The sequence below is a fragment of the Leiobunum rupestre genome, chromosome 10 (assembly GCF_980474605.1).
Source record: "Leiobunum rupestre chromosome 10, qqLeiRupe1.1.hap1, whole genome shotgun sequence".
Classification (NCBI taxonomy): Eukaryota; Metazoa; Arthropoda; class Arachnida; order Opiliones; family Sclerosomatidae; genus Leiobunum; species Leiobunum rupestre.
This window is the reverse complement of record NC_143393.1, coordinates 38783821-38805312: the sequence shown is the minus strand read 5'-3', so window position 1 is coordinate 38805312 and position 21492 is coordinate 38783821. Positions and strand designations below refer to the sequence as shown.

Genomic DNA, 21492 nt, shown 5'->3' with positions numbered 1-21492 from the left:
TACCTTTAACTTATACCTCTAGCCCCGCGAAATTGTAATAATTTAAGAGAATTGGAATCGCTAATCGATAATGTCCCATCCGAGATTAAAACCTCGACCTTCTTAGCTGAATGCGCGAAACAACGCGACGTATTAAACGAATTCGGGGAATATGATGACTTCGATTACATTTGGTCTAACCAATCAAACGATCCAGCGGTCACTCAACCACGCGAATTACCGGTTAACCCCAGCCCCGTTAGCTCCATCGATGACAATTCGCTAGACGCCGATTTCCCGTTCTCAAATAATTTATGGATGCCCCTGGCTGAAAAGATATCAGACGCGACTCTAAACGACAGCTCTTCCACTTCGAATGACGAGATAAAATTCATAAAATGTTTAACCCTTCGGAAAAATCACCTAGTCCCGAATTAAATAACCCCGAAAAAGAGATTACGAATTCTGAAATATTTACGGATGATTTTTCACTGCCCCCCGAATATTCTCAGTATGAAAAAACTTTACTAATCGGATCTAATCCCGCGACGCCTCCTCTAGAAATTCCTCAACTTTCCCCGGAAAAAAAGCCCAGAATGGGGGCACTCCAGCCTCCTCTCACAATATTCTCAGCTTGAAAAAGCATTACTAATTAACAGCAAACCCGAAACCAGCGGACATTCGGTAGACTTCGAAAATATTATCGCTATCGCTAACGCGCCCGATAAATGTCCTTCAATACGGGGCCTTAAGCCCCCAAAGACTTCCTTACTAGCGGATATTATCAGGGAAACAATCGGGGCTGAAATTGAAGGAACGAATATTTTTAAAAACAATGATGAAAGTGGAGCCCCTGATCTACCCTCGATTCCCCCCGAAAACCATATAGACTCCCTTAACGAGGATTTATTTTTACATTCTGAAGAAGAAAACTGGCTAGCGGAATTCCCTTTAAACGAAACGTCAAAACTCCCAGCTGACAGTTCCGCGAATAGCGAGACACTTGGGCTAGCTACAGCGGGCGGTTCGCCCGAAGCCTTGGCGCGCGGAGACGAGAGGAGAGACTCGCTCCTTCCTCCGACACGTGGGTTAGCTACAGCGGGCGGTTCACCCGGGGCCTTGGCGTGCGTAGACGAGAGGAGAGACTCGCTCCTTGCCCCGCCAAATATAGGAGCGCTATCGCCATCTGGTGTCGATGGCGTTAACTATTCTAATAAGGCGGAAAATAAAAATAGACGCTTGAATCCGGAAGCAGATACTTCTATTATCCCCCCCCCCCCCGATTTGAATATTACGTCAGAATTTCACGAGGGCTCAACCGTTAATAACCTAGTTCCTTCTAGAAAAAGGAGATCTTTTTCGCAACTTCTACCGCATAATAACTCGGTTCCTGAAGCGGATTTAGGGCTAGATTCATCCCGACCCGGGACTTTCCCTCAAACTAACGCGGTATTTCTTAGAGACGCTTTCTCGCGGCGATTCGCATACCCGCGTCTTTACTCGTAAAATTAGGCGTCTGAATCCGGAAGTAGAAACTTCTATTATCTCACCCCTCGATTTGAATATTACGTCAGAATTTCACGAGGGTTCAATCGTTAATAACCTAGTTCCTTCTAGAAAAAGGAGATCTTCATCGCAACTTCTACGGTTCCGGGGAAGTTTCACCGCGAGCCGGGACTTCCCCTCAAACTAACGCGATATTTCTTAGATACACTTTTTCTCGCGGCGATTCCCCATGCCCCGTGTTTTCTCCTTCTCCTCGTAAGAACCCCGACCCTTTTCTAGATCAAGCGGGGCCCTCGCATAAAATTTTAAAGTGGAGCAGTGAAAGTGAAAGTTCAATTTCATCATTTAACTGGTATTCGAGCGTAGATATTCCACCCCTTTTATCGCCTCTCCCCGCGGACGATGGTGAAGTTCCGCCGCCTCAACCATTTCCGCTTGATGAACTAGAGATCGACCAACCACCCCGATTCAAGTTGGAGGTAATCAACCGGAAATCGCTCAGCCTCTTCAAGCACCCCAGCCTGAAGAGGAGCCTCTACAGCTCGCAGTCATCCCCCCACTTCCGGTTCAAGTCATCGAGGCTCCGCCCGTTCAACAAGATGACCAGGGTCTTCAGCTGGAACTACCCGCGAATTTTGAAATTATACAAGACGGAACGAAAGAATATCCGCTATTCAATCTTGCGGGTAGATACGTCGAAGTGCGCTTTATAGGGGACGTTGAACTAGGGATTACGCAGTTCGTGACCTTTATTTTCGATCAACTCCTCGACGATGACCAAGTTAAAATTTCGTGTACCTCCGAAGTCTTCCCGGCCCGGGTCCTAGAAATTTCTTTCCGCCAGAAATCGCAACTTGAGCCCGGTGATGTTTTCGATTTACTCGAAGGGGAAATCTATCTTGATGAGCGAGATGATTTCTGGAACTCTCCAATTTTATTCACTTTAAATGTAGTGAGATTACCTCACGGGGGTTCATTGAGGCGACGAGGACTTAAAAAGCATATTGATTACATACGTGATAAAAGAAGTTTTATCTCAGTCCAAAACAAAGACGCGTTATGCCTTCCGCGCGCTTTAATTATTGCTATAGCGCATTTAAAGAAAACGCAAAACCCCGGAAATAAAGAATATTTCCAGGAGTATAAGGCTTTGTGCAAGGCCTCTTCGCGAAAACACAGGGAGTTACGCGTCGAGGCAGGCGTTTCGAAACGCGAATGTGGGGCATTCACAAGTTTGGTGCATTTCCAATTTATTCTCTCTGACGACCAAATAATCGTTTTTGAGGGTTATAGTGACAGACCTAGAGTATTATTCCAAGGCGAAGGCGGGAACTCCGATAATAAACTTTATTTAATTTATAATCAGAAACATTATGACGTAATCGCGAAATTGACGTCATTCTTCGCTACAAATTATGCTTGTGCCACGTGCTTAATCGGATACGACAAAAAGGAACGCCACAAATGCGCTATTTTCTGTAAATCCTGTTTCAGACAGCAGAATTGTCTTGGTGAGCTCGTCAAATGCGCCGATTGTTTTCGCTCCTTTCACGGACTAGAATGCTTTCAAAGCCATCGCGAATCGGTTCCCTCCCTCTGTAGTCAGGTTAAAGTGTGCAAAGACTGTTTCAAATACGTGGACTATCGCTCTAGGGAAACTATCCATTCTCGTTCGGAAGTTTTCTGCCGTATTTGTAAAAAGCACGCGCCGCATCCTCACCTTTGCTTCGTCCAGCGAATTAAAGACCGTTCCGAGCCTGACATGACCAAACGAAGATTAGCACTAGGGGGCGTGCCTTCTTATTTGTTCGTTTTTTTATGACATCGAGTCAATTCAGAATAAACAACACGTAAATAAAAAGGGGGCGTTCGAGCATGAGCCGTTTCTTCTAATATCCCAAATTGTATGCCCCGCGTGTATCGACGAGCGAGACTCTAACTTCGATTGTTGGGTGTGCATCCGCTTTAGCTCGCGACAAAAAAAAATTTTACGGGGGAAATGTAGTGGGGAAGTTTGTGGATTATATCAGAACTCTAGCGGATATTAAAAAATATACTTATTCGCTCACGCCGCAAAATGCTATGATCTCCAATTCGTATTTAAAGCCGTTCTATCAATCGACGAGACCTTTGTGCCCTTCGTGATAGTAAACGGGACTAAAATTCTCTTCCTTAACTGCTTTAATTTCAATTTTCTCGATTCCTATTCGTTCATTCCCATGGGACTCGCCGCGTTTAGGAAGACGTTTGGACTAGGGCCTTCCATGGATAAGGGTAGATTCCCTCACCTATTGTTTAATTTTGTCGAAAATAATTTCGATCCTGCTGACCCCATAAACACAAATTATTCGACCGAGAAGGGGGACTACATCAAGACAATGTACAAAATGAAGGCCGAGGCTTCGGGGTTTCCAGCGGGGATCACTACCCCCGACGAAAAAAACAAATACGTCTCGGATTTCGAGGACCACGAAGGCGTTAAACTCGATCCCGCGAAGATCGCGTTAAACCCCGGTAAACGCGCCGTCGCGAAGTTAATGTTAAATAGTTTTTACGGTAAGTGGGGGCAACGGAATAACCTCGTAAAAACTGAGATCATTAAGGACCGCGAACAATTCTTTAAACTATTTAACGATCCGAATATCGAAAGGAAAAGTGTCTTGGCGATAAACGATAAGACGTTGCTTGTCAAATGGGAACATCTCAAGGAAATTGATCCGGCTTTGGCTCATGTAAACGTAGTTTTAGCCTGTTATACCACCGCTTTTGCCCGAATGAGGCTCTATAGTCATCTAGAGGCTCTAGGGAATAGTATTTTATATCACGATACGGACAGCTTAATTTATAGATCACGTGATGGGAATAAGCTAGTGCAGGAAGGAATCTTTCTAGGGGACATGACGGACCAACTTTCCGAATTTGGTCCAAATTGTCATATTACTGAATTTTGCTCGGGCGGTCCGAAAAATTACGCCTTCCGCGTACTCAACCGCGATACTGGTGAAATTAAGGAGGTCGTTAAGGCTAAAGGTCTCAGGCAGAACTATTCCACTAGGAATTCCATCTCTATGGACTCGTTGAAAGGGATGCTCGGAATCGACGTAGACGCGCCCACTCTCGAGAAAGAAATCGAAATTCCCCACCATATTTGTCGGTTAAATGATCATACAGTGGTAACTGTAAATCAAGTTAAAAAATATCGACCAGTTGTCAATAAATTACGCGTTATCGATAATTTCGAAACATTACCGTTCGGATATAAAGAATAATATTTTTTTAAAAATGACTAGTTCAGAATGAGAATGAAAACATATCCTAATATTCAGGTATAACCCTCTTATAGAATGCCTGTAAAAGGAATTATTGATTAATTACCCTTATACGCGAAGTTTCGGTATTAACTGTTTATCCAACATATTCAAAAGATAAGTCGTTATGGCTTTGAAACTATTAACCTATAATGTATCTCATATTAGGCGATAAGTCGCCTTAAAATGGCAGCATCAGTATTAAGTAAAGAACACCGCTAAACTCATTTATATTTTTTTTACCCGAACGGTTTGTTTTTTAAATATCGATGTAGTTTAACTTAGACGCCTCATTTAATAAAGCATGTTACCACTGTATGGTCTTTTCTCCGCTCTTCTGAGCGGACCGAGCGGAAGCGGGAAGTCAGTTTTGATGGCGCGAATTATAAAAAATTAAGATGAAATGATTTCCCCTCCGCCGACTAAAATATTTTGGCATTATAGTGAGCGGCAAACACTTTATGACACTTTAAAAGACTCCGTAGTGTTCCGAGAAGGAGTCCCCAATCTCGATGATTATCCTGGTGAAGAAGGTGAACACATTCTCCTTATCGCCGATGATTTAATGAACGAGAACAATGGTGAAATCGGGGCTTTCTTCACGAAAGGCGTTCACCACCGTAATATAAGCTTCGTATTTATAACCCAGAACATTTTCCCAAAAACAAAGGATGCGCGCGATTGCTCATTGAACGCGAATTACATTGTTTTGTTTAAGAACCCTCGTGATCAACTTCAACCCGCTATATTATTCCGTCAACTTAGAGGCGCCAATTACCGGTTCGCTATCGAGGCCTATCTCGACGCGACCAAACGTCCTCACGGCTATATTCTTATCGACAACAGGCAGGAGTGCCCCGATGACTTCCGTTTAAGAACGGATATTTTCCCCGACGAAACCGAAATGGTTTATATCCCTAAGAAAAAAGTAGGGAGTATAAAGACAACGGAGAGCACAAGTTCCTAACCAGTTCGAAAATGGCGGCCCTGGTTGCCGGACACAAAGATTTTCTCTCGGCCCTAGGTAGATCAAATTTTAAACAACGACGCGCTATTCTCCATCTAAAAAACCGTTAATTGATGCTATTGCTGAATGCTGCGATAATACTTTGAAAGGGAATTTAAAGTTAAACCCTTGTCAGAAACGAAAACTAGCTAAGCAAAAGAAATTCATTAGACAGATAGCCTCTAAAAAAGTAGCCTGGCGTAAAAAGAAATTAATTTAGTTCAAAAAGGTCACGGGATTCTAAGTATTCTCATCCCCACCGTTATTTCAGCCCTCAGTGGGATTTTAGGTCGTTCTTAAGGAAATAAAAAAATGTACGCTCAAAAGTTAGCCTTAGTCCCCCTCGACTCGTTAGGAAAAAATATTAATAATAATAATAATAAAAATGTTCTCATCCCCCTTCGAGATACCCCTCAATTTTGGTTTCCCCATCCGTTAGGGTCCTCCGTGGATGAATTAAATAATAGCATGACTTACGTACTCAATTCCAATCTTGACATTAGGGATGAAGTTAAATTATTCGAGCAGATGTTCCATCGATATCAAAACATTAAGGATATAGCGACGAAGCCAAAAAATAGAAAAGAAACCGGACAGGACATGGCCTTCTTAAATCTCGTACCGATTCAGAAGGACTTAATTAACCGACTGATTAGCTTAGGCGATAAAGTTTCGTGGTCGAGTGAAGGCGAGTTGTTTATAGATCAAACGCACGTGCCCGGGTCAGACATCGCTACGCTCGTGAGTTACGCCGTTGGGGCTATAAATCTTTGGAAAGGGGTTACCGAGGCGTTAGGCCGGCCCTTATAGGCTTTCAAATCCCCCTCAACTTTACGTTTACACTAATATTGTCGAAGATCAAATGGTGGGTGACACTCTCGTTCCTCTCGTTAGGATTGTCCCCGTAGAAGGCTCGTTTGGGGATAACGTCGGGAAAATATACGACGTGCCTCATTACGTGCGAGTCTCCAAACGATATTTCGACACGATCCAAGTACATATAATGAACCCTCAGGGGAAACCAGCGCCATTTGCCTTCGGGTCTCTGACGGTTAAACTACATCTACGGAAACAAGATGCCTAAGCCAGATGTCCTCGACGCGCGGTGGTCCTGTCCCTATAAAAATTATTATCTTAACTAAGCTCAAACCGGGGGGTCTAATTTCTATCAAGGAGCGGCTTATCAGAAAGGACACGGTCTCGGGAGTCTGTTCTCGGGGCTCTTCCGCTGGGCCTCCCCTCTTTTAGTTAGAGGAAAACAAGCGTTGGGGGTCGGAAGTAAAATCCTCAATGACGCTGTGGCGGGTGATAATATAAAATCTTCGGCGAGGAAACGTTTCGGTGAAGCTCTAGAAGGGATAACCGGACAGAGCGGTTAGGGGCGGAAAAAGCGTAGGAGAACTAAAACGAGAAGCAAGAAGAAAACAACTAGCAGAAGGAAAACTATAAAAAGGACCGTTAAACGTAGAATCGGGGCAGTAGCTCGTCGGAAGTCGACGAAACACGTTCGTGACATTTTTTCCCTCAACTAAAAGAACAAAATGTACAAAGTTGAAGCCTTGAAATCGGAATTGGACCTGTTCTCGGTCACCCCCGTGCAAACTAGCGTCGAAAGCGCGACTCCAACTTTCTATCGACCGATCTCTACGCTACGAGATGATTCCCAAATTGAATTTTGTATCCCTAAAAGCCCGGAGTATACGGATCTCGCGATGAGTCTCCTTCACATAAAATGTAAAGTAACGCGGGAGAATGGGGCTAATTTAGACCCCGACGTTAAATTATCAACTTGTAATAACCTAATGCATAGTCTCTTCGATCAAATTGAAATTTACTTGAACGATAATTTAATCACTCCCTCGGCAAGTCGATATTCATACCGGGCCTATTTAGAATCGCTCTTGAACTATTCCAGTGAGGCTAAAACTTCTCACCTGACTTCGTGTCTCTACGCCAAAGACGCTGCCGGAAAGTTTGACGATATAATTACCAACTCAGGGAGCAAGATTCGTCAAGCAGCTATTAAGGATTCAAAGGAAATTTCCTTAGTAGGGGCAATATACGACGACCTTTTCAACATTCCGAAATACCTTCTAAGCGGGGTGGAAATTAAAGTTCGACTTTCTAGGAGTAAAACGGCCTTCGTCCTTATGGGAGACCCCTCGTTAAACGTGGGAAATTTTAAGATCGCTATAATGGACGCTACTTTGGAAATACGGAAATGGAAGATAACTCCTCAAATCATTCTGGCTCACGAAAACGCTCTCTTAGGCGCCACCGCGAAGTACCCCTTTACCCGAACCGAAGTGAAAAGCCACGTACTGCTCACCGGCGTTTCAAATACGAGTCTCGACAATGTGTGGCTGGGACCGCTTCCTCAACGCGTTATTATCGGCCTAGTCTCGCATACGGCTTGCGCGGGCGATTTTCATAAAAATCCTTATAACTTTCAACCATTCGGGTTAAATTTCTTATCTCTCTACGTTGATTCGGACGCGGTTCCGAGCAAACCTCTCCAGCCCAAGTTTTCCCAGAATCAATTTGCCCGTGAATATTACACCTTGTTTACGGGGACAAATATACATTTTAAAGATGATGGGAATAATATATCGCACTCAGAATATCCGAGGGGGTACACTCTATATGCCTTTGATATCACGCCTGATCTTTCCGCAAGTGACAACTCTCATTGGAACCCCGTAAGACGGGGGCAGTTACGTATCGAGTTGGGATTCGAAACCCCGCTAACGGAATCGGTTTCGGTCGTTATTTACGGGGAATTCCATAGTTTAATGCAAATAGACAAAGACCGTAACGTGGTGATTGATTATTAAAAAATGAACACATTAGAAATAAACGAGATCCTCGGGCATTTACCCGGGTATCAAGGTGCCTTTGCTTCCGATAGACTCCCCGAATATATCCCTTCCTTCCCCGCCTCCCTGGTCGTTAACCTCGATCCTCACGATGGGCCCGGGACTCATTGGGTAGCTATTTACCTAGACGCTTTAAGGAGGGCCGGGTACTTTGACTCGGCGGGTCGTCCGGTGACCCTTCCCACGATAAAAAAGTTCCTGAGAAAAAATTCCTCGAAAATACTCTACAATAGACGTCATCTACAGGCCGTGGGGAGCAAAGTTTGCGGGCAATATTGACACGAAAAAGAGTGTAACTTTTGTCCGTTCATAAGAAATGATTTTTCGGGGATGTCCCAGCCGTGTCGATGGAGCTTGAAGGGGCAGGGTCAAAGCCGATGCGATACGAGATCGCACGAATTCGTTCCTTTACTAGAGGATTTAAAAATAATTATATTAAGAATAATATTAATAATAAGGAAGGTTTGCCGATTGATCCTTTAAGGGAAGCTAGGCATTTATCCAAAGCTGGTTTTTTTTATACGAATTTCAAAGATTGCGTAAAATGCTTTTCCTGTTCTGGGGAACTAATGAACTGGGATAAGGAAGATAGTCCGTTCGAGAAACATTGGGAAAATTTTCCTCATTGTAAATTTCTTATTTCAAGTGCAAGAAGCGGAAATGTAAAGCATTTTATAGCCGCTGAGGATATCGTAGAAAAAGACAACCAATTGAATTATTCGACTTACCCCGAATCACTATTAATATACGATTCTTTAAACGAAATAGTCGAAGTCTTAGATAAAGGGCAAGGTCTAGACATGCCCGGGGAATAATAGATTTTATATTTCTCCCGAGGAATTCGAGGGGGGCCGTGTGATAATAGACTATTTTTTAGGGGGTCATTCACCCCTCAGCCAGAGATGGAGAGAGGGATTTACCCCCGCCTCGGTTCTAAGGATCATTCGATCGGTCGCGGACGAAGGTGATAGACACCATTTTTACTCGGCTTCCGTTAAAAAAGATGCATTTTGAGAAAAATAGAATCGCTAGTTTCAGAGGGTTTCCATGTAAGTTTTTAACATGTGCTTCTCTTGCGAGAGGGTCGTCAAGGGATGGTGGCCTAATGACGTACCGTTGCTGAAACATATCGAGCAGAATCGCTTATGTAAATTCGTAAATGACGAGAATACGGGGAATGTCCCCGTCCTAACACTGCCGAAAGACGATAAAGAGCAGACGGATGAGACGGAGCTAAATCCTATGCGTCATGAGCTCGAGAGAATTCGTTCGTTTAACAAGGGATTCCCGGTTAATATCATAGATGGTAGATCTTTAGCTTGGGCTGGGTTTTATTATTTGAATTACAAATATTCTGTTAAATGCTTCGCCTGTGAGGGAGAGCTTATGGCTTGGGAAAAAGGCGATAGTCCTTTCGGCGAGCATAGGAAATATTTCCCCCATTGTAAGTTTCTATTAGGGGAAGAATGTGGAAACGTAGCTCATTTTATAGCTGACGAGGATATTGTAGAAACTAACCAGCCACCTTATTCTTCGACTGCCGAGAAAGCCATAGTATACTGTTTTTTAAAAGAGGTGGTTGACATTTTAGAGGGGGATAAACGGAAACGACTGGAGACTAAACATTTTTGCACAATTGGATAATAGGTTTTGGTGGAATATATGGACACTCTCGAACTGACTCAGGTGGGCTTCTTCTTCATAGGACATAAGGACATCACTATCTGCTTCTGGTGCGACGGTCTGGTGAGGGATTGGGAGCTGGGATCTAACCCCTTACATTGCCACACCGCCTTGTTTCCCGAGTGCGAGTACGCCAAGCTCGAGTTCGCGAAGCTTCAGGAGACCTACGATGCCCAACTAGGCCCTATGAAGTATGCGGACGAGCGGTTGAAGACTTTTACCAGTTTCCCGCTAGAGAAGCCGTGGCACATGGAACTCACCAACGCGGGTTTTTTCTGTGGTGGTGAGATTGGAGATTGGGGTGCGGAAGACGATGCTTTTCTGGAACACGGGAGACTATTTCCCGATTGCAAATTTGCAAAAAACTATTATTGCGGGAACGTCTTTTTAAAAACATTCATGTAAAATTTGACCTCGTTCCCGTAACTTTCTAACTAACTATTCCTTATTAAATAATTTCCATTTTAAAAGAATCTCCCTAATTAATAATATTTTACAGCCTATTTTATTAAAACATGTACATAAAAGTGTAATAAAAAATGATTTAGTATAATATTCGTCTCATTATTTTTTTCCAATACATTTTAGGTAAAAAAGATAGGTAAGTGGAGGTATCCATAAAATGAGGTGAAGTAATAAAGCGAAGTTAGAGTGCTCCATAATTTTGGATCTATAAATTCGGTGGATCTATAAAAATCGCTCTATAATTTTGGTATCTATAAAAAATGGTATTATGGATCCTTATCTATATTCCTGTTTATCTATTATTCTCTTATCTATGCCCAGGCCTATTTCTCTAACAGCATCTCTACTTTTACGCGTAATTTAACTGCATTATAGCCCAAAGGTGCTTAAAATAATTTAGCCTGGTTCACATAAGTCCTACGAAACATTTTGATTCGATAGAGTACTATCGACAATCCGGCCAAATGTCATATACGTACATTATTGTTTGTGTCTCAAAATATTCCCAAAGTTCAAACTTTGCCAAATTAAAAAGAATAAAAACCACGTTGACTCACATTTCTGGCTAAGAATCCCATTAGGCCTGTGCCATCGTTCAATCCGGTAATTTTACCAAAACTTTGAAAGTTTTTGGTAGCCAAAACATCCCTTACGAGTGCCCTATAACAATAGGGATTTCAAAACGTCATTACACGGCTTTGGGAAAAATACTTAATTCAAAATAAGGCATTTTTACAAATTACGTAAAATATGGAGAAATTGGCCCTAATATTAAAGACTAATGGGAGAGAAAACCCTTCTTATCTTATCTGAACCCAAATATGTTAAATGATTTGCTTTTTGATTCCCTTATTTAAAAAGGTAAATGTTAAATATTTTAGAACAATATTAAGTTGTGTTTCTAGTAAGTTATAAAAATATTTTAGTCTTAAATGACGTTTTTGAAAGCGTTGCATTGTAAAAAACCAACCTAACGTTTAAATTTTGATCTGATATCTCGAATAAGGCACAGATTGAAAATACGGTTAAAGATAAATTGTGAATTTTAAATTTAATATTTTAGAACAATATTAAGTTGTGTTATAAGTAAATAAGAAAAAAAATTAAAAATAGTTTTATTTCAGTCTTTAATGACTTTTTAAAGCGTTGCATCGCGAAAAGCAAACGTAACGTTTAAATTTTGATCTGATATCTCGAATAAAACAAATATTTGAAAATGCGGTTCAAGAAAAATTATGAATTTTAATTTGGGGTTAATCTGGTTTTCATACAACTAAAGAAATTAAAACTATGGCGAAAATTCTAACCAGAACGAAGATGTACTAAGGTTTTACAGAAGAAACCAGTAATAAGACTAGTTTACACAACAGAAACTACATCGGCAACAGCTACTTAGCTGTTGTGTCTTTTCTAATTTTTACAAAATACTAAACCATTACTTTTAAATGGGCATACAGAAATGAGATTTTTACTTACGAAGAATTAAGTTTACTTATAAAAGTATCAGTAAACGTTTTTAAAGTGCCTTCCGTTGATAAAGGTTTGTCAGGATTTTCACGTAGAAGTACCCAAGGTGGTATCTGAAAAATAAATGCTTGATAATAGATTATCATTTAAAAGAGTCTAAAAGAAATTTTTTGTTGAAGATAAGAAACGTTATCAGCTTTTTCCCGTTTCTGTTTTTTAACAGGTTAAAATGTTAAATGTAAATATGATATTCTTTTTAATTATTGCTAATCTTTGTTTACTATTTTTTAACCTAGTATATATATATATATATATACTGTAAAGATGGAATGACCTAATATAATGACCCACAATAAACGCCATAAGCGGATATATATATATATATATATATATATATATATATTGTAAAGCCCACATTTGCATCCGCAAATGTAGGCTTTGTCCCTAACAGTCTTTCCCTTTACTTCAGAGAGTTATCTCGTTGTTTTGGGCCAAAGCTGCTCGGGAAGGTAGGGATGACTCATCCTCGCTCGCGCCGTCCACCTTCGGAATTCTCCGAAAGTGGCGACCTCTGACCCGAAGGGTTAAGAGCGGGGGAAAGTTACCGGTGACGCTTACTATTGCACCACAGTGAGTCCGCAAGATTTCTTGGCGGGCTTACTTCTCCAGCCAATTAGGTTGGAGACCGGTAGCGTCATCCGAGGGCCCGCTATATAAGGGACGTCGGGACAATGGACTAACTCTCTTGGTTACGGACTCCGACCTAACCAGTCACATCTTGTATATTCTCTCTTCTAGAGAAAGTTTAGTTGTTTGCCATGCCTTGTAATATTTGGTAAATATATATATATTATTAATAATAAAGAGTATTCTATAGTTTAACTCTCGTACATGGTTTAGACATAAGCCAACAATTTCCAGGCTTCACAACTGGCGCCCAACGTGGGGCCTGAGTTGTTGAATGTACGAGAGTTTATGTTATTTTAATTTTTAAGTGTAATTTTTGGGAATGGGTTAGTTAAATTTTTAGTGTTAGTGTATTTTTTATATTAGTGTATTGTGGGTACCTTTGTTTCCCAGTGGGTTTTCCGGAGGGGTTTTTGGGTTAGGCGGCTCTAGGGATTTTAGAGTCGCGGTTTAGGTCTTAAACATTAAAACCAGGTCCGGAATGGTTTTGGGAAATGAAGGGGGTACTGGTGCTGGAAACCCAGCCCAGGAGGATATGGCGCAAGTCATGGCTCGTGCTTTGCGCGAGGCCTTGGACGGTTATGCGACCAGCCGGGATGCGGGAGCACGCGTTGCCCAAATCCCGAGGGTTAAGTTAAATGTAGAAGCGCCGATCTACATGGGTCCGGCCGACGAGAAGTCTCCGTTGGAGTTCCTGGAGGCTCTTGACCGGTATCAGGCGGTTACGGGGTACAGCGAAGGGGATATCCTCTTGCAAGTACTACCGTCGTGCATGCGGGGACCCGCTGCACTTTGGTGGTCGTTCCAAGGAGTGTTTCCCTCCTTGAACGGTTTTCGTCAGGCATTTCGCCACGAATATTTAGCCACCGATTACGGCAGGCGTATCCAAATTGAGTTGGATACCCGAACTCAAGGTGCGGATGAACCCCTGACGCAGTATATTCACTGTATAGCTGAATACTACCGTCGTATTGGGGGAAACGCCACCGAGGCTGATAAGGTAGCTCGAGTGTTACGGCAATGTCACCCGACATACCGTCATCACTTAAGGGGAAAGGCATTCGCCACCCTGAAAGAGTTGTCGCAGGAGGCCAAGATTATTCAATCTGACCTTCTCGCGCAAGCCATTTATCGCCCCCCGCCCACCGCTTTAGAATCCCTAGAGCCAACTCTGGCTTACGGGGGAACTTTAGGACAGGTTGGCCGAGCGCCCCCTGGTACTGGTGGCGCGGTGAGTTTAGCAGCCACCGGAGTGCCGGCTAATTCTAGCCAGGTATCTCTGGGTGCTATGGGAGTAGGCCTAGCTGCTCTGGATCCTTATTGGCATTATAGGATTCAGAGGCAGTCTGCTAATTGGTCGAGCGCGGCAATCGCCCTTCAACCAATGCAGCAAACTTTCCAGCAGAATCCTGTAGAAAGTTTTAGGCCGGTGCGCCAGAATTTAGTTTGTTATGGTTGTCGGAAACCCGGACATATCAAACGCCAATGTCCCGAGCAGGGAAACTGGCGAGGGAGGCCTTCCAATTAAATGGATGTACATCCAGGAAAGGGAGTGAGCCTCGGCAAAATTCTGACGTTTGGAAAGCCGGTAACGAGGGAGAGCTTCCGAATACTCAGAATTGCACTCCCTTGGTCAACCGGTGTGCTGACGGAACATTTGGCGGGAAAAATCCGCCATTGTTACGGTTCCGAGCTTTGGAACATTCGTTTCTAGGCTTGTTAGACTCTGGTTCCTCCGTCTCTCTCTTGGGTGATAATTTTATCCCCATTTTTGAGAGCGAAAATAGCAATACAGTTAGATTTGGCCGTGGCACGTGTCGTGTCGCGGGCAGTATCAGGCTTTCCATAAAGTGGGCCGGCGGCATTCGCCGCCAGCGCTTTCTTGTAGTTCGAGGTCTGACCCCCCCTGTTATCTTGGGTAGAGATTTTATTGGGGCGGAAAAAATAGACCTAAGAATGAGCGAGGGAGGGTGGTCAATCGGCCCCCTACCTCAGCGCGTCGTTGCCTTCGATTTCGAAGAGGAAGGCGAAAGGGTAAATTATTGTCAGGTAGACAATGAGAGTTTCGGCGCCGTGGGAGCCCCCGCAGCGTTGGAGACGTTAGTTTCAAAGTCTAAGTGCACGGATGGGGAGAGGGAACTTTTGTTAAAAACCATCTCGGATTTCCGAGAAGTTTTTACGAAACGGCCCGGCGAAACTTCTATCATTGAACACGCGATAGAGACGGGCGATGCCAAGCCGATTTTCGTTCACCCCCATCCAGCTAGTAAAAGAAAGCGAGAGGAGATTGACAAGGCGTTTGATGAGTTGTTGGATCTAGATTTGATAGAACCCAGTGTCTCGCCTTGGGCTGCGCCTATTGTACTAGCGAGCAAGCCGGATGGTACCAAACGGCTTTGCATTAACTTTAAGGGAATAAACGGGGTAACGGAGTCTGACTGTTACCCCATGGCTTCGATCCCAAATATTTTGGCGTATTTGGGAAGCGCGAAGTATTTCACCACGTTTGACCTCTCGAAGGGCTTTTATCAAGTCAGCGTTAGGAAGTGTGACAGGCCGAAGACCGCCTTCGTCTGTCATCGGGGGCTTTTTCAATTCAAAAAGATGCCTTTTGGAATGAAAAACGCACCGAGCACGTTCATGCGTCTGGTGGATACCGTTTTAGCTCCTTACAAATGGAAATTTGTTTTGGGATTTTACGACGATTTCGTCGTATATTCCGAATCGTTTGACGATCATTTGATCCACATTCGAAAGGTCCTAGAGCGTATAGCCGAAGCGGGATTAACAGTTAACCCGGACAAGGTGCAACTTTGCGCTGACGAGGTGTCGCTTCTGGGCTATAAGGTCGGACCGGGGTACTGCAATCCAAATCCGGATAAATTTAGGGCTATAGAGGATTTCCCTCAGCCCAAGAATGTAACGGAGTTGCAGCGATTCCTCGGAATGATCGGGTATTATCGGCAGTTCATCCCGAATATGGCGGGAACTGCCAGGCCGTTGTATGACTTGCTGAAAAACGATGCAAAATGGCATTGGGAGGATACCCATACCAATGCGATGCGGGAACTAAGTAGGCAGGTTAAAAACACGGCGGAGTTGGCGCTCCCGGATTTAAATGGGAGCTTTCTCATTAAATGCGATGCGAGTTTAAAGGGCTTAGGCGCTGTGTTAGAGCAGAAAGGCGGGAATGGGAAGGGTTATGTCCCCATTGCCTTTGTAAGCCGGGGACTCGTATCGGCGGAGCGCAACTACTCGACGACGGAATTGGAATGTCTTGCTGTGGTATATGCCCTCAAGAAATTCCGAATGTACGTCGAGGGTACGGACTTTGTGATCGAAACCGATCACCAAGCGTTGAAGTGGTTACGACACCTTAAGGAGCCGGTGGGCAGACTTGCCCGCTGGGCCTTGGAGCTACAGCCGTATAATTTCGAGGTGCGATACCGCCCAGGGAAATTGAACGTTGTAGCGGATGCTTTATCCAGGGCCCCTCTCGATTCCGAGAATGGTCAGGGAGAAGCGGCGGTGACGTTGGCGGTTTCAGAGGAGAACTCTTCTGACTCCGCGGAGGGAGAAAACTCTTCCAAGGAGTGGGGGCTGCCTTTCGACAGGAAAGCCATCATAAGTTCGCAAGTTACTGATCTAGGGTTAGCGAGGATTATCGCTGAGTTAGAGCGGGTTAGAAGCTCTGGAAGTCCGAACACGGCATTGGAAGCCGGGACAGTACTAGATCAGTATATAATGGACAAAGATGGCCTATTGTTTAGGTATTTCGCTCCTTGGGACGAGGAGGATGAAGACGGGCTTGAAAATGCTTGGAAAGTGGTGGTACCTAAGAGACTTAGAGTACCATTCATTAAGTATTTTCATGACGATGCGCTTGCCGGCCACCAGGGGGTTTACAAGACGTTTAAACGTTTGAAAATCAGAGTCACGTGGTCGGGGATGAAGCGGGACTTTATCAAGTATGTGAGGGGTTGCGGGGTGTGCCAGAAAAGTAAGCCATCCCAGCAGTTAACCCCCGGGTTACTTTCTAGCGTCCCCAGTGAAAGGCCTTTTGAATTGGTAACCGCTGATTTAATGGGTCCCTACACTCGAAGTGCCAAGGGAAATCAGTACCTACTCGTCATAGTAGATCATTTTACAAAGTGGGCAGAACTCTACCCGCTTAGGAGAATGACTACTGAGAAAATATGGGAGAAAATGTATGAAGTTTTCTGTCGATATGGATTCCCACGACAGGTGATAACTGATAATGCATCCGTATTTTCTAGTAAAAAGTTCAAAAGGGCCTGTTCGGATTTCGGCATTCGCCCTAAGACGACGGCCCCTTATCACGCTCAGGCAAATCTGACTGAGCGGATGAATAGAACTATAAAGCCAATGATAATTTCTTATGTCGAACGACATAAGGACTGGGACGCCCGTCTCCCAGAATTAGGCTTTGCTTTGCGTTCAGGCGAGAGCAAAGCGACAGGGTATTCGCCCGCCGCTTTGAACTTAGGCCGAGAGCTTCGCGCACCCCTGGATTGGGAGTTGATACCAGGAAATACTTCCGGTAATCGAAGCGCAGGCACGTACGCCGAGAAACTGAAAATTAGGCTGCATGATGCAATCGACCATGCACGCTTGAATTTACAGGATTCGAAGCTCACGCAAAAACTGCACTACGACAAGCGTCATCGAGCTGTTTTCTACAAACGTGGAGACCTCGTATTGCGCAAAACTCATCTTCTTTCCGACGCTAGTCGTGGTATCACGGCTTCGTTGGGAGATAAGTTTGAGGGGCCGTTTGTAGTGCAGGAAAGGACCACTCCTTTAACATATCGGCTGGGGGACCCGAACTCCGGTGATTTCATCGGAGTAACGCACGTGTCCCAGCTGAAGACTTTCACCCCGCCGTGGCAAGGAGATGACCCTCCGTGTGACGAAACCGGTAGGGGGGGCGGAAACACCGGACGAGAAGAAGGAAACCCTCTCTCGTCCCAAGAGGAAGAGACGGTGTAGAAGGGGTGAGAGCACTGTAGACCCCCCTTAGCATCGCTACAATCTGCGTTCAAAAGCAAATGCCTAGTAACACTTTTTGAGTGGGGGTCTAACTTATTGCGTTGAATTTGAGATACCTTGAATTGTACGTAATTTTGGCTGAAGATTGTTGCGCATTCGCGCCATCTTTTAGCAATTGTAACCAGGATCGGGGAGGTCGATCCCGTTCTCGCCGGTCGGGGCGGGGAGCAGCCACCTCCACCAGAGGCCTCGCGACCCGTGGACGTCAGGATGGGCAGACGGCCCAAGGAACGCCGGGGCAGACCGCCCTGTCGAGAGGAGGGCAACCAGCCCAAACTACAAGGCAGACGGCCTTAGGAGGACCCTTAAGGCATACCGCCAAAGGAACAAGGGGGCAGTCCGCCTCCTCCGCAACAGCATCACCGGCGTCCATTGAGGCGAGGCATACGCACCCTCAACGGATGTCGAGGACCGTGGCTACTTGGGTGGCGCCGATGGACCTTGGCCTGTTGATCTATTTCAGTGCCGCCCGGTGGCCCAAGCAGCAAATGCTTGGGGTAGTGGGACGCCCCACTCCCCATGTCTTCCAGGGGTGTACTGTGGGGAAAGTAGCTCCGAGGGTGTACCCTTCGGTGGCTGTCCCTATGGTGCAAGGGGTAACCGTTGTCAAGTCAGTCGAGCCGATTCCGGTCACTGAGCTTGGCGCTGCCCCTACCCCAGTCTTACCCCCACGAGTGCCAGGATCCGCCGTCACGATGGATCTGGACACTTTGTTATTGGGGGATAACGACGTCTCTCCCCTCGATAGCGGCGACGAGCACTTTCTCGACGCTATGGACCACCTTAACCTCACACCCGACGCCTAATTTTTGGGTGGGGGTGTGTAAAGCCCACATTTGCATCCGCAAATGTAGGCTTTGTCCCTAACAGTCTTTCCCTTTACTTCAGAGAGTTATCTCGTTGTTTTGGGCCAAAGCTGCTCGGGAAGGTAGGGATGACTCATCCTCGCTCGCGCCGTCCACCTTCGGAATTCTCCGAAAGTGGCGACCTCTGACCCGAAGGGTTAAGAGCGGGGGAAAGTTACCGGTGACGCTTACTATTGCACCACAGTGAGTCCGCAAGATTTCTTGGCGGGCTTACTTCTCCAGCCAATTAGGTTGGAGACCGGTAGCGTCATCCGAGGGCCCGCTATATAAGGGACGTCGGGACAATGGACTAACTCTCTTGGTTACGGACTCCGACCTAACCAGTCACATCTTGTATATTCTCTCTTCTAGAGAAAGTTTAGTTGTTTGCCATGCCTTGTAATATTTGGTAAATATATATATATTATTAATAATAAAGAGTATTCTATAGTTTAACTCTCGTACATGGTTTAGACATAAGCCAACAATTTCCAGGCTTCACAATATATATATATATATCCGCTTATGGCGTTTATTGTGGGTCATTATATTAGGTCATTCCATCTTTACAGTATTCACTATTAATATGTTTTAATTAATAAACGTTTGTTATTTTAATGTGTTATGACTTCTAACTAGTTCGTCAGTTTAGTGTAGTTTTGGTTTTGCTGTCATCATTGGTTCTTAAAATTCTAATATTTTTAAACTTGGAATTTGCGAAACTAACGTGAAGCAAGGGTCTTTTCTTTCTTTTTGTGTGATACTGTCTTTAGCCTAGACGTAAAAAGTATCATAACTTAATTTCAATTAAGCCTTATTAACCAAATATTTTCCAAGAGTGGCTATTCTGGCCGAAAATTCCGGCCGCATTAGCTCCCACACTATTCCGGCCGAAAGTTTCGGCCAGAATAGCTTTCAACTAGAATGTGGCTAAAACGGCCGGAATAGCTTCGGCCATATTTTCCATACCCGCCATTTAGATCAAATTAAAAAATGTTAGGTTACATATTAACCCGGCCACCGATTTAAAGGCGTTAGCAGTCGCTCGATGACATGGGCCTTAAATGGTGCCTTTCGTATTAGGCTAGCTGATTTTTGTAGAGATATAGAAATTTTTAATCCGTTTTAAAGAAGCTCAATTATCTATCTCTGTTACTCGACTAAAACAATTTTATGGGCTCCAAAATTAGAAGAATGAAGTTTGAGGAACTGTTACCCTCGGCAGTTAAAATTTTAAATGTGTGTGATAGTGTATATAATTGGAAGATATCAGCCTATAATGATTAAACAACAAGACTCATAACAAAAAAGCTTTGTAAAAGGCTATTTATTAAAAGTGCTTGCGAAATAAAGATCAAGAAATTTCAAGTTAAAAAATATTAAGTACTGGTTGAAATCTAAACGAGTAGACTTAGGACTTAGGTGTATTCTGTTGAACATGGAAATAACCTCAAAGGATTCTTACGCTTAGTGAAAACCAGTCTTTAGCTAGGCTATTCTGGTTTCCCTATAATGTTCTGCATTTATATGGTTTTAAGGTGCACGACCCGTTACTAATATAGTTGAACAATTTCTGGTGTTACAATAGTTAAAATTTATTATTTGTAACATAACCACGATTTATTAAACTTTACTAAATGAAATAGCGTTACTTCTGAACAAATCAATTCGGTCAGTAGAAAATACCTACTTCAGTAATGCAGTATCGTATGTCTTGGGACATCTTTGTGTTCTGGAAGATAAAAAGTTTCTACTTTATTGTGTATTGGCTAGTACTACGTCAATAACCCCTTTAGGAATATCCTAACGCAATAATTAGCCAAAATCACACCCACAATGTAAGCGTTGAAGATATTCTTGATGCGATGGTAGTTGAACCTTTAACAAGTACTTGTCGGGTTAGGCTCAAGGGAAATTAATTTATTAATTTCCGCATTTGGGTGCAACACCTCCAAATTCAGAGACCATTTACGATTTCCAATTTCCAAAGGTCCAAATACTGCTCGCAATTTATCTTTTGCAATTCGATAGTTGCAGGTCGATAACGACTGCTTTTACAAGTATTTTGGCCTCCTTCGATCTAAAAGTAAAAAAGAGGTATAGGACCAGGGCGATGAAGACCCAGGGCCTTGGAGCTTTCAGCATGAGCTACAGTTTATTAGTTAAGTCACTTGGAAATCAAGTCGCCCTAGACACATTTATCGTCGTGTGCGTAAATAGAGAGCCTAGAGACAGCCCCAGGGATAACGTCGTTTTCTAAAACTGTAAAGAGCTAAAGCACCTGGGGTACAATAGAAGAAACCGGGTACCATACAGATTCAGCTCTGGAACAAACCATGTGAAATTCTCGTTCTTAAAGATACGAGGCTTCCCACTAAAGAGAAGCATCGTGAACTCCGTAGCTACGTAGATTAGTTAGAACAATTTGGTGGAGAGACAGCTAGTGTCCAACGCCTGAAATCAAGAAAGAGAATGTTCACTTGGGGAGCACTCTCAAGCGCAGCACTCTTAAATTCAAGTCTCAAGAGAAGTTTTCTCCGTGCTATAGCCTTAACGAAGCCCATACTTTGCCTGGGTGGTAGCATTTTGAGTTTTCAGAT

General features: G+C 43.9%; 1 protein-coding gene across 1 annotated transcript in view; it reads right to left on the bottom strand.

Moving 5' to 3' along the window:
- LOC149925618 (uncharacterized) overlaps positions 1-20620 on the bottom strand; it is a 31709-nt gene extending 11089 nt beyond the window's left edge. Inside the window, exons 1-3 of the mRNA XM_090161790.1 lie at positions 20583-20620; positions 12300-12403; positions 11381-11483 (exon numbers count right to left, since the gene is read on the bottom strand). Of these exons, the coding sequence (XP_090017916.1) occupies positions 11381-11483; positions 12300-12403; positions 20583-20615 (240 nt within the window). The 5' untranslated portion in view covers positions 20616-20620. The remainder of the gene's footprint in view (positions 1-11380; positions 11484-12299; positions 12404-20582) is intronic.
- Between the last annotated feature and the right edge of the window lie 872 nt (positions 20621-21492).